Consider the following 13,071-nt stretch of genomic DNA (forward strand, 5'->3'; position numbering starts at 1 on the left):
ACCCAAGACGCTCTTATTAAATGTTAGCCTTTATTTATTTATTTTTAAAATTTATTTATTTATTTATTTATTTTTGGTGCGTTGGGTCTTTGCTGCGTGAGGGCTTTCTCTAGTTGCGGTAAGCGGGGGCTACTCTTTGTTGCGGCGTGTGGGCCTCTCATTGCGGTGGCTTCTCTTGTTGTGGAGCACAGGCTCTAGGTGCGCAGGCTTCAGTAGTTGTGGCACACGGGCTCAGTAGTTGTGGCTCGTGGGCTCTAGAGCGCAGGCTCAGTAGTTGTGGCGCACCGGCCAAGTTGCTCCACGGCATGTGGGATCTTCCCGGACCAAGGCTCCAACCCGTGTTCCCTGCATTGGCAGGCGGATTCTTAACCACTGCGTCACCAGGGAAGTCCTGTTAAATGTTAGCCTTTATTATTAGCTATTATTACCACTCCTGATTCCATCTGATACACCTTCTGCTTTTTTCTTGTCTGCACCTGATGGCTCTCTGTTTCACTGTCTTAATACATACAGTCTCTTGTATATGAAGGCAGAAGCTTCATTAAGACAGCGTAGAGCTGGCTGTTTTCATGGTAGTAACACTGGGCTATTCCAGTGATTCCCAGACTGGGGCTTTCGGACCTTTCGAGGTCCATGGGAATTTTTTTGAATTTCAAAAGCCTGAAGGAAGGGGCTTCCCTGGTGGCACAGTGGTTAAGAATCCACCTGCCAATGCACGGGACACGGGTTCGAGCCCTGGTCCAGGAAGATTCCACATGCCACGGAGCAACTAAGCCTGTGCGCCACAACTACTGAAGCCCGCACGCTTAGAGCCCGTGCTCTGCAACAAGAGAAGCCACCGCAATGAGAAGCCTGCGCACCGCAACGAAGAGTAGCCCCCGCTCACCGCAACTAGAGAAAGCCCACGTGCAACAATAAAGACCCAACTCAGCCAATTAATTAATTAATTAATTAATTAATTAATTAATTTTAAAAACCTGAAGGAAATTGTATTCTTCCGTCATTGAGGCTACAAAGACTAATGGAACCGTCGTGCTTCTTCTGGAATTGTATCAACTTGTCTTGACAGTACATGTCCCATGTGAATCAGAAACTCTATTGATGGCATTCTGGGGGTTTCAAAGATTTGATTAGTCAGCCTGATTTTGTTAACAGGGCCGTAAGGAGCTATGTCACCCAACTGAACACATCCCGTGCATGGTGGGCCTTGAAGACTAGAGCAGATCAGCCCTAGTATAGGACTGATAGCAGACCTTCAGAGTCTCGACATGACAGTGGTGACAGAGGCTTATAATTTCATGTTATGCACTGTTGGTAATTACAGCTCATTTGTTTAAAATCTGAATTAGTGTTGAAATGGAATAAGTGACAAGAAAATATACATTCTGTTTTTTTTTAATTAGACAAAATACTTCAGGCTCAGGAAAAAGGCAGTAGAAGGTTCCTCAAGGGTGAAAAGGTTGTGAGTCATGTCGACCTGGCTGGCACTGCCATGTATTTGCAAGATGACTGACTTGAATAATTATCTTTAGCTCTTCTTGATTCTCGAAATTAATTTGGAACCTTTTGGGGGGTGAAGTTTAGGACTTTGTTCTCTTGAATGCTGTGTACTAAGTCCCTAGAGGTGGTGAAGAAGAGCTGTGATGGAGGAGACTGCTGCTCAGTCCTTAGGAGCTGGGTCTGGGTGACAGGAGTGAACAAACCGGGCGCTGTGCTCCGGGTTCTTTAGTTTCACTTGGTTCAGACAGCAGCCAGAAGCAGTGTCCACGGGGCACTTTGTGGTGGAGGAAGGAATCTTAGCTGTCCTTTGTCTCTTCTTTCTCTTTTCATGAAACTCGGGCTTCCCAACTGCTTTAAGATATAAGTTTAAGTTTTCCATAAAATTTCACAGTTTGAATTGCAGTGAGACCTCTTACAAGTTAAGCTTCAGAGCTATCCTCTGAGAGTAAGACAGGCATAGCTCTCTTCGTTTTCCTATCCCCCGTCTTGAAAGATGATAGTGGTAATCTCACGTGAAAACCTTCTAAGTAGTTTCTGATGTCTTTCTGAGAATGTGCACAGTTAAAGCCTCATTGTAATGCCTGCCTGCTTTGGTTTACTCTCTCCTGTAATGGCCTGGAAAACCTACACAGACCTCTTAGAGCAGAATATAAAAATTCTGCTGCTGCAGACCAAATGTTTCACTTTACAGGGCAACCTGCTGTAAAGAATTATAGATATGGCAGTTATGACCACCACTGTTCCTCTTTAAAACTCTAAACAATGATCAGAAGGTTTTAATTATAGTCTATAAAACCAGTCCTATGGGAAGTACATGAGCAGGTCTTCTGTGATTGTAACTAATGGGACCTGCTCTCAGCTTGGGACAGTCCCAGTGCCTCTGGTGTCTAGCCACCTAAGCCTTCAAATGTGTTTTTGTTTGTTTGTTTGTTTGTTTGTAAGTTAGTTGTCTAGACCAGTGCTTCCTGACCTCTTTCATGCTCTGACACACAGAGAAAATGATAGTATTTGAATAGCATATCGAGACCACTCTGGGCCAAGAGCAAACTACCTGGAGACTTGCGTTAGCCCAGGCTCTGCCTTGCTACTCCGAGGGCTTGTCATACCTATTCTAGGGTGAGCTTGGCTCTATTTACATCTGTGGTCCTGAGATAATGATCAATGGTGACCCCTTTAACTCTTACAGTTGTTCCAGGTTAGACAATAAGGGTCACTCAGCCAAACCAGTAAGCTGTTCCCGGCACACTCATTGCGAAGCTCTGCCTAGACTACAGCTTGGGTTTGTCTGTCTCTCCACAATCTTAAACTCTATTTGCATTGCCCCAGTCTTTCCTCGGTAAGCTTTACTTTCAGCACTAGGTAAATATTTATCAAATATTTTCGATGTGTCAGGCACCTTACATACATTCTCATTTAGTCCCTCCAGGCCCCCTGTCAGCTAGGTGGTGGTACCTCCATTCTACAGGCCAGGAGACAGGCTGAAAGTGGTAGCTTGACCTAAATAACACAACTATCAAGGCCTGAGGTAGAGTAGCAGGGGAGTTCTACTGCACCTGCCGGCTTCATGCCGTGATGGTAGCTGATCATCATGCTGAGATTGTGCGGTGAGCTCAGTGGAGAAAGTCTGAGCTCGCCCAGCAGTTGGGGCAGGTGCAGGGAGGGAGGCGGCGGGGAGGTACTGGCTGGCCCCCCCTCCTGCCTCTGGGTCGCTCCCGTCTGATGAAGTTTAGTTGGGCAGGTCGTTGAGGTATCACTGAGAACCTCAGCTCACTTGCTGTTTTGATAATGGCCTACCCTACCTCCGACATAAAGAATAATAATCAAAGTGGCTATGGCAGTAGAGCGGTCATGAACCCTCTTGGTGTAAGATTTTTGCCTAGCTTCACCAGGGGGCATTTTGCCCCATAGTAGATGAGGTGGCTTGGGACTTGCTATAACTATAGGGGAAGACCCAGCCGTGACGCATGAGGAACTTTATGCTTTGTTTTGCCTTTAAAGCTGTCTTAATTCCTCTCAGAGCCAGAAAAAAAAAATTTGTGATTGGATTTCTTGTTTAAGATCATATTTTGGTGCCTTATTGCCCTTAAAGCATTCTTGAATTAGGTAAAAGCTCTTTTCTGGTGCCTCAGGGCCTTATTCAAACCTTGGTAGGGAAAGTCTAGAGGTCTCAGCCCCTCCTATGTCCTAGGGAAGAAATTGAGTGTGTAAGATTAGACTGTCATTTTAAGGAGAGCTCTCCTGTGCTTACTTGCTTGTCAGTCACAACTTGGGGGAGAAGCCCGAGTTCACATGGGTACATCTCTGTTCGTTCACTTATTTATGAAACATTTATGGAGCACCCACTGTCTGTCAGTCACTGTGCTGAGGTGCTGGGTGTACAGCTCATTGTGGCAGCAGGAGATGGGAAAGCAGTTTGTCTGTCTTAGTCATCCAGGCAAGACTTTTCCCTAAATTTGCATTTAGTCAGATTTCATCCTTTCCTATATTTGACACGTTTTGTTTTCTTTTTAGCATTTCTGGCAAGGAGTCCACTATCGCTGGGCTTTTTTCATGGCCAGTGGTCCATATCTAGATGACATTGCAGAACTGGTGGATGCGGGAAAGGTAAGTGTGTTGCCAGGGCGTCCCTCGTCATCTTGGTGACCTGCTCCGCAAACCTAGTCAATGGGGACTCTGCAGAGGTAGGCTCGGCCACTGTCCACGCTGCCTTACACGCCGAGTTTAAGTGCTCTGTTTTGGGTTCTGTCTCCACGGGAATCATAGCCGTAGACTGCTGCATGTGAGACAGAGCGTACACCATCTAGTGCAGCCCTTTGGTTTGTAGATGAGAGGCAGGCCCAGAGAGCTTATGTGATTTTCCCAGAGACACTTGGTTAGGTGGTAGCAGAGCTGGGATCTACAGCTGGGCTGCTGATATTTTGATAATGGTCCTGAAAAGAAGGCACCATGAAGGCAATTGTTGCACAAAGGTGGGGATACACTTGTGAGTTTACAATTGAATTGCTTCTTGAGCTTCTTTAGTCCGAGGGTGAGGCTGCTTTGGAGGCAAGCAGATTTCCAGATGAGCAAGGAGATCAAACACTGTGGAATCTAAACAGAACTGGACTAGAAGTTAGGTCCCTGGGTCTCCTGTTCCCAGGCCAGTGTAATAAAATCGGCAAATAAATGGTACATCTGAGAGGGTCAGTGGGCAGGATGTGATTCAGGACTGATGGCGATTTTGGTAGAGACAGCTGGTTGGTGTTTCTGTCTATTCGAGTCTGTCCTGCAGCGGACTTGGTGGGGAGCGACTACTGCTTGGAGCCTGGTCAGCCCTTTTTGGGTGTCGAAAGGCCTCTTAGGGCTGATGGCAGTTGAAAGACTCCTTAGCTACCACCTGCCTATTTAACTTCTTACGTGGTTTTAACGGCTCAGACATGCCATCTCTGGAAGAATAACCCAGAAGGCAAACTCATATTCTGGCACTGACATTCGTGATTTTATTGAGAAATTATATGGAATTATAAATGAAGGGAGGGCTTCCCTGGTGGTGCAGTGGTTAAGAATCCGCCTGCCAATGCAGGGGACATGGGTTCGAGCCCTGGTCCGGGAAGATCCCATATGCCACGGAGCAACTAAGTCCGTGTGCCACAACTACTGAGCCTGCGCTCTAGAGCCCATGAGCCACAACTACTGAGCCCGCGTGCCTAGAGCCTGTGCTCCGCAACAAGAGAAGTCATCACAATGAGAAGCCTGCACACCACAACAAAGAGTAGCCCCTGCTCATTGCAAATAGAGAAAGCCTACAGGCAGCAACGAAGACCCAGCTCAGCCAAAAGTAAAAAAAATAAATTAAATAAATAAATAAGCAAATGATTGGAGAGGCTTACGCACCCTAGAGGGTTGCATGAAGTCATAGATAAAATGATTCTCATTTTATAGATGAGAAAACTGGCTCAAAGCGATAAAGGGACATGCTCAAATTTGTAGACGTGGGACCAGAACTCATACCTCTGACCCCAGTCCTGTGCTTTTCCCTCCTCACCATTAAGCTGCATTCTTCGTGCTTGAAGCTGATCTAGGACTTTAGCTTAAATTGACTTGTCCTTGTCATTTTACACTGGGCAGGGAAAGGGTCTGGAGCAAGTCCAGCGTCACACCACGTGATCCTTGCTAAGCCATATGGAAAGAGCCCCTTGATATGGGTTTTCTTGTGCTGGCACCTGACCCTTGCTGGCCCATCTCATCTTTCCATTTTGGTTTGGGAAAAAAAATGTTTTTAGGAACTACTGGCTGCTTTTTGTGCATTTAGTTTTTTTATTCTATTTCAGCCAAGGAACTTATGATAGAAAATGGCCCACTACTGTTTCCCAAATATTTTGGTTCCAAGTTTGCTTGACTCTTCTCAGACGTCTAAGTCTTGATGTGTGCTGGGTAGACATGAGCTCAGCCTTGCTGTGACTGCAAGCTGTCAGCCTTGTTGTGGCTGCAATGTGCCTCTCTGTAGGGATCTCCCCATATCCCACAGGGATGCTTATTTTATTTCTAGGAAGAAGGAAATGGGCCATCATCAGATAATATGGCCCATAGTTCTGCATAGTGCTGAATGGGGGTGGAGCCTCGTCATTAGAGAGGCCCCTGTCCTCCAGAAGTCCCCACACGTGTCCTGACGTCTGCTCCAGACTGTCCACATGCTTATCATTGCTCTTTTGTGTTCAAAATATTGTGACGCTCTCTCTACCTAGAAATTACTATTTATGCAACAGAGAAGAGAGGTGTTTGTGTACATGTCCCTATTGAGTTTGGTAGATAACTGGTGGAATGGCTAGAAGAGGACGTGGTAGAAATAATGATGCCCTTCAAGTGTCCTCCTCCAAGGGTGAGTGAGGAGATGTTCCTTTGGCCTTTGATTCTCTTCTCACCAGGGTTATTTGGGCTCAGGAGTCATTTCTGACAGTGAGGGCTCTGGGACTATGGCGGTCGATATGTGACACTGGATCCACGGAGAGGTCAGCTGTGCTGTGCTTCATGGTTCTTTGTGGGTGTGAGAGGTTGTTGCCTGTCTACACTGGAAAGTTGGAAAGGATAACAGAACAGATCTGCTTACACATTGTGTGGTTAGTAAAGACTGTTAAGTTGGACGAGGACACTGAAATCCTTCCAAGCTTTGGCTGAGTGCTTAATGAATCTAATTAGCAGGTATCTGATAGAGGTGCTGGAGTTGTTTTTTTGACAGTGTGAGGCCATGAACCAAAAGAGGCTACTCTTTTAAAATACTTTAAGCTTTGGAATGAATAATACATTTGTAATATTCAAAATCCAAAAGGTAGGAAAAGTTATTTCATAGACTCTTCCTTTGACTCCTGTCCCTTGGTCATGGAGATTCTCCTTGTCAGGGCCCCAACATTACCAGTTTTTTGGGCATTCCAAAGATGTTTCGTGATTCAGTAGGGTGAAACAAAAAAATGATTTATAATTAGCACAATGAGTTTAATGGGCTGCTACTGAAACTGTGCCTTATGCCTGAAGTTTATTGGCATTTTCTCCTAAGCACAATAAACATTTCCTATTTTTATACTATTTAGCAAACTGTTTTTGGTGGGGTGCCTACCACAGTGCATGTGGCACACATATACAATGGAATATTACTCAGCCATAAAAAGAACTGAAATTGAGTTATTTGTAGTGAGGTGGATGGACCTAGAGTCTGTCATACAGAGTGAAGTAAGAGAGAAAAAGAAATACCATATGCAAACGCATATATGTGGAATCTAAAAAAAAAAAAAAAAAAAAAAAGGTACTGATGAACCTAGTTGCAAGGGCAGGAATAAAGAGGTAGACATAGAGAATGGACTTCAGGAAATGGGGTGGGAGGGCGAAGCTGGGGCAGAGTGAGAGTAGCATGGACATATATACACTACCGGATGTAAAGTAGTTGGCTGGTGGAAAGCAGCAGCATAGCACAGGGAGATCGGTGCTTTGCGATGACCTAGAGGGGTGGGATAGGGAGGATGGGAGGGAGGCTCAAGAGGGAGGGGATATGGGGACATGTGTATGCATATGGCTGATTCGCTTTGTTGTGCAACAGAAACTAACACGGTATTGTGAAGCAATTATACTCCAATAAAGTTCTATTTTTAAAAAAACACTTAAAAAAAAAAGAAAAAAGACATGAAAGAAACTTGAAATACTGGTCGCTGCACCTGAGGAGGGGAACTAGACGGCTGGGGATCAAGTATGGGAGGGAGATGTTCCTTCATACCCTTGCATCTTTTTGAGTATGTGTACGCACGTGTGTGTTCCTGTACTTATTAAGGCCATTAGAGTCCACAGGTCCATTCAAGATCCTAGGTGACCAGCCAAGCTTCTTGGTTGAGCGATGATGTGAGTATCTCGGTTTATTTATTTTAGCCAGCATCAGAATAGTTCCTGTGGAACTTATTTGAATTTAACTCAAAACAGTTACTGAGGGCTAGTGGGCACTTCGCTTCGCCCAGTAAGGTGTGGAGAGATGCGTTGGTCACGCTGAATTACATCCTGAGCAGTGCTGGCCACTAGAACTTTCTGCAGTGATGGAAATGTTCTCTGTCTGCATTGTCTAGTGTGGTAGCCACTAGCTGTAGGTGGCTGTTGAACACTTGAAATGTGGCTAGTGCAACTGAGGGACTAAATTTTTCATTTTATTTACTTTTGATTAAATTTAAGTAGCCACATGTGGCTGGAGGTTAACCATTTTGGACAGTGCAGCTTTAGAGACAGTGTAATAAGTTCTGAGGCAAATGATTTCCCAGACCCGCCTTGGGATGGCCAGGCCCTAGTTTTGCAATGAACTGTATTCCAAAACTTTAAACTCCTTATTTGCAGCTGGATTTTTTCTCCCATACAAAGAATGTAACAGCTAGGGACTGAATTCCTGGGACCACTATGAAAGCGTTATCTTGCCAGATGTGGTAGGTACCTCACAGCCTTGATGCTACTGAAGTTTTCAGATGCTACTGAAATTGTTTCTATGGGGAAACATAGGCCGAGTTTCTCCCCTCACTTTCTGGCTAGAAGGAGTGCCTATTTTCAGGGGGGCCTAGGGACAAGTCCTGGGAGGCACATTTACTGCCTTGGAGAGTACCCCACCCGCCCAATCTCACCTCCTATCTTCCAGCCTTGAGTTTTCCATCTGGGGCCAGGAAGTTCAGAAATAGCAAGTCCGAGCAAAGCCCACCTTTTTCTTCTTCATATCTGCTTAGTTTAAGCCCCCTTCTTCCCCTTTATCCCGACCCAGGAAATACTGATCCTGTGGCAGAGCTCGGGGCCATGCCTGTCCAAGAGGTGGTGCTGGAGCTGTGTCCTGCCGCCCTGCGCTGGGGCCCGTCCACAGGTGTGTGGACAGGGATCGCCAGGGGCCTTTAGGTCTCCCTGGGTCTCTGTCTCCTCACACTCCCCACCCTCTGAGATCAGTTTCTGTGCCCCGTGGAGGCTGCGGCCGAGGGTCTGGGGAAGAGGTGACAGACTCGGGCTTCCCTCCCCAAAACACCCCCATGCCATGCAGTGATGACATCGGCTGTCTGGGACCCTCAGTCTGCTCCTCTGCTCAGAGCTCTGACCTTGCACTTAGCACGTAACCACCTGCGCTTCCGTTTCCTAATCTATCCAACAGGCTGGCTCAGAGGCTCCCCTGCTTTAAGCTCTACTGTTCTGTGATTTGCGCAGGGAAGTGGGGATCGAGGGAGAGCCTCTCTGCAGGCCACCGTGCCTGCCTGGGTGCCATCCTCTCTCCACCAGCTCCCCGAAGCTCCTGTGCTGAGAGGGTTTCTGCCTGAGAGGCAGGGAGGCTTGCCCAGTGGCTGAAGAGCAACAGTGTTCTGAGGCCACACCAGGGAGGCTGAGGTTCCCATGGTCCCTATTCTCATGGAAGGGACGTCAGGCAGCGGGTGCCAAACCCCGGGGCCTGGTTTTGTGCAGCCTTTGTTTAGGAAGGGGAAGGACAATCAGGAGAGCCTGAATTTGGGTCTGAGACTGGGATGAATGCTGCAGCCGTGGGCTCCCGGTCAGCTGTGCGCCCCGCGCGTCCGCGTCGCCCTCGAGTGTGGTATCAAGCCCGCCGCTTTATACCAGGGCTCCCTGAGCCGGCCAGACTATAGCAGTGTCATCACATAAATGTCCCCACCTCACCGTGAGTAACCTTTCTTTCCCCTCTCTGGGTTTTTGCTCTGATCCCTTTGTCCATAGCAAACAAGCATTCCAGGTCTGACGTGAGGCTGTGTGTAGACACTGCCTCATTATCCCATTAATCTCTGTTTGCTGTCATATATTCAGCCAACAGTGGCATTTGCCTGCCTGTTAATTGAAAGCCTCTTTTTCATTGTCACTTACGGGAAGAACTGAATGCCCGTTATGCTACAGTCAGCCCTGTGGGATTATCCGCCACAATAGGCCTGACCAGCCAGATTAAAGTGTGCCGTCGCTGCGGGCTGCCTGGGTCATCAGTTCAGGGTCTGTCTCTCCGGTCAGGTTCTAAAGTGGACGGAGCTAGGTGGGCGGGCCGCTCATCCTGGAGAGGAGCAGGTGGATTCCCGTTCCTTTGTGACCTCTCGTAACGCCGCTGCTGGTGTCCGGTGCTCAGTGACGACGAATGGGTGTTATTGCCTCCTTTCTTTTCTTGATGCCTCTCTCCGGTGCCTGCTTTGTGTGCCTGCTCTGCGTCAGTGCCTGGCACTCAGAAGGCAGACATTTAGTCTTTGTGGAGTGGGTGAATGTGCATGATACAAGTCAGGAACCCTAAGCATAAGGCAAAAGGCTGCAGTGATTCCCTCCCTGATGTGCAGAAAACTCACCTCTACCCCCAGAGATTCTGATTTAGTTGTTCTAACAGGAGGCCAAGGACTCTGCATTTTAAGCATGCATTCAGGTGATTCCTTTTCAAGTAATCAGCATCCAAAAAGCACCGTCCCAGCAGCTTGAAGGAGAGGGACGGGTTCGGGAGGTTTTGGGTGGGACATGCAGAGAACAAACTTGGATGCATTCCACTCTTTTACCAGACAAGGCAAGCAGGTTTCCTCTAACAAGGCAGCTCAGATCTGTTCTGTTCACAGTGGCCGCCATGCTGGGGGAGGTTGAGGTCACCCTCAGCTTGCTGGAGAGGGCCACGATTATTCATCAGTGGTGTCCTCCACAGGTGCAGATGGGAGTGGTGGCCTATGGACCATGCATCTGCTATCTTGGTGGCCTGGAGACTGGATCCTCAGGTGGCGCAGTCTGTTAGCATGAGGCAGGCCAGCCAAGATGCAGGCTGTGATGAATCATTATAATCCTTGGCTACCTTTCCCTCCCCTTAAGATTTTAGGAGTAGATGTAGAAAGCAGCTGCTGATATATGAAAGGCTTAGTGCGTAGTGGAGAGAGCACAGACCCTAGCACCAGCTTGAATCCTGCTTTACCACTTAGCAGTTATGGGACGTTGGGCAACTTATTTAACTCTGCGCCTTAATTTATTCATCTGTAAAATGGGAATAATAATAGTACCTGCCTCATAAGGTGGTTGTAGGGATTAAACGAGGTAAAATATACACAGCACTTAGAGAAGAGTGCCTGGCACATAGGACAGTATGTGCTAGCTGTGACTTTTATGAGCTTATTGTGGTTTATGGGTACAAAAGAATTTTCAACTCTGGAGAAGGGAACTTTTGGAGTCTGAGACGCTCTCTGGTGGCAGGGCTGTGAAATTCACACAAGAGGAAGGTCCATCGGGTGCATCTGACCACCACAAGAGCACGTACTTCTTCCTCTTGTAAAAGGAAAAGGGTTGCGAGATGTAGGCTTATGCCTTCTGACAGCTTATACCTGCCTGTGGAGCAGTGGCAGGTAGTTCACTGAAAGAGCCAGTGGATAGTTAATGATTTTTGCTTGAAGTTTTGAAAAGGATGAGTTCAGTTGGATTCGTGCATAGGGAGAGGGCGCTAACTGGTCCTAGTTTCAAAGGAGGTTGCTGGCAGTACTAACGATACAGTAAAAAGAACCAGCAGCACTCAAGCCTTTATGTGCTGGCTGAGCTGGCGTTCCTGTAAATTCCAACTAGCTGCTCTGTGGCTTAGCAAAGCCCCCAGGGCAGCTGCAGCCAGGGAAAGGCCACAGAGCCCACACAGGACTCTTGCTTCCCAGTTATCTTACTGGTTTTCACCTAAGTGACACTTATTAAGCTCCTGCTGTGTGCCTAGCGTTGTGCTGGGTGTTGGGGGGCGGATACAAGAGAGGTGACTAGCCCACAGGTGCGCTAAGCTTTGACTGAGTAGACGGGCCAGACATTCAACAAACTGAAACAATCCGTCCCTCTTCTGTGCACTGCCTGTGAGGGGCCACGGGGACACACGCAGCGAGAACCTTGGGACGCCTTCTTTGGCATTCTTTGGCATTTACCACGCAGGACGGCGTGGCTGAGACGGGCACTGGGCTGTAGCAGGCCGTCTGTGAGGAGGGCCACACAGGCCCTGCGGCGGTTCAAGGAGAGGACGCGCCGCAGGCTCGGGTTGGGGCACACACCCCACGCTCAGACAATGGCAGCTAAGCCCATCTTGGTAACGCGGGGTCCACGGAGGGCGGAGGTTGGAACGGTAGTGGCCTCTGGATGCTGGCCTCGGGCGCCGTGGAAGGGCTCTGAGCAGGAGAGCGAGGCGCCCAGCGTGGAGCTGGAGTAGGTTACTGGTCGGGCTGGGCTCCCTTACACAGGAGACACGGAGAGGCAGGAGAAGCCGGGGGGCAGCTGTCATGCCGGCCCGCCTTGAGTTCCTGACCCGGGGGCACCACGCAGACCGGAGAGAGGCCCGCCCGGGCTGGGCACGCGACGCAACCGACTACCGACGTCACCCGACTTGACCCACGCGGCTGTTCTCACCTGCTCGTCAACCTTTCTTGTGTTTTACAGATTCAGCCAGTTATTGAGAAAACCTTTCCATTTTCTAAAGTTCCAGAAGCCTTCCTGAAGGTAGAAAGAGGACACGCACGAGGAAAGACCGTCGTCAGTGTCGTTTAAATAAACACTCAGTTTGGTGCCTGTGGGCTCTTATTTGGTGAGTGCCTGTAGGCCCCAACTCTCTTCCAGCCATCCCTTTCCAGCTTAGACTAGAAGTTTCATGAAGTACATTTAGCGCACACGTTTCTGCCAGTCATTTCCTGTCTTCTGAGCTGAGCAGAGACGGATTTTATAGCCACAGCCCCACCCCGTCATCACCCTGCTCTGCCCAGAGCGTTCTCGCGTCACCTGCCCCGACGCGCCCACACACTCCTGTCCGCCGAGCTCCTCTGTGCCAAACGCAGGGGATACACACGTAAGCAGGGACACGACATGAACATCTCTGCCCTTGGACTTGTCTATAAAGTTGCTGAAAAGTGCCTATTGTGTTTTTCAAGCTGTTCTTTCACAGCAGATTTGCAAATTGTGGTAGCACCTTCTGTTCTAGTAGCTCAAACTCTGTTTTATCATCTTAATGATTGTGAGAGATGAGAACTTTCAGCATGTGGAGGGATGGCAGCATGAAGAGCTTACTTGAAGCTAATTCCTTCTTAGGGTCATGGTGAGCACTTTTCCCACTGGCCAAAGTTGCCT

The 13,071-nt window shown here is 48.2% G+C and overlaps 1 protein-coding gene across 3 annotated transcripts in view; it reads left to right on the top strand.

Moving 5' to 3' along the window:
* RTN4IP1 (reticulon 4 interacting protein 1) overlaps positions 1-12,518 on the top strand; it is a 45,548-nt gene extending 33,030 nt beyond the window's left edge. For 2 of the 3 annotated variants that reach the window (XM_082404862.1, XM_082404861.1), the window contains 2 exons: positions 4,012-4,104; positions 12,391-12,518. In XM_082404862.1, the coding sequence (XP_082260988.1) occupies positions 4,012-4,104; positions 12,391-12,498 (201 nt within the window). In that variant the 3' untranslated portion in view covers positions 12,499-12,518. The remainder of the gene's footprint in view (positions 1-4,011; positions 4,105-12,390) is intronic. The other variant, XM_082404863.1, reaches the window with a different exon arrangement.
* Positions 12,519-13,071: the final 553 nt, after the last annotated feature.

This window comes from Balaenoptera borealis (assembly GCF_965194805.1).
Source record: "Balaenoptera borealis genome assembly, chromosome: 9".
Lineage (NCBI taxonomy): Eukaryota > Metazoa > Chordata > Mammalia > Artiodactyla > Balaenopteridae > Balaenoptera > Balaenoptera borealis.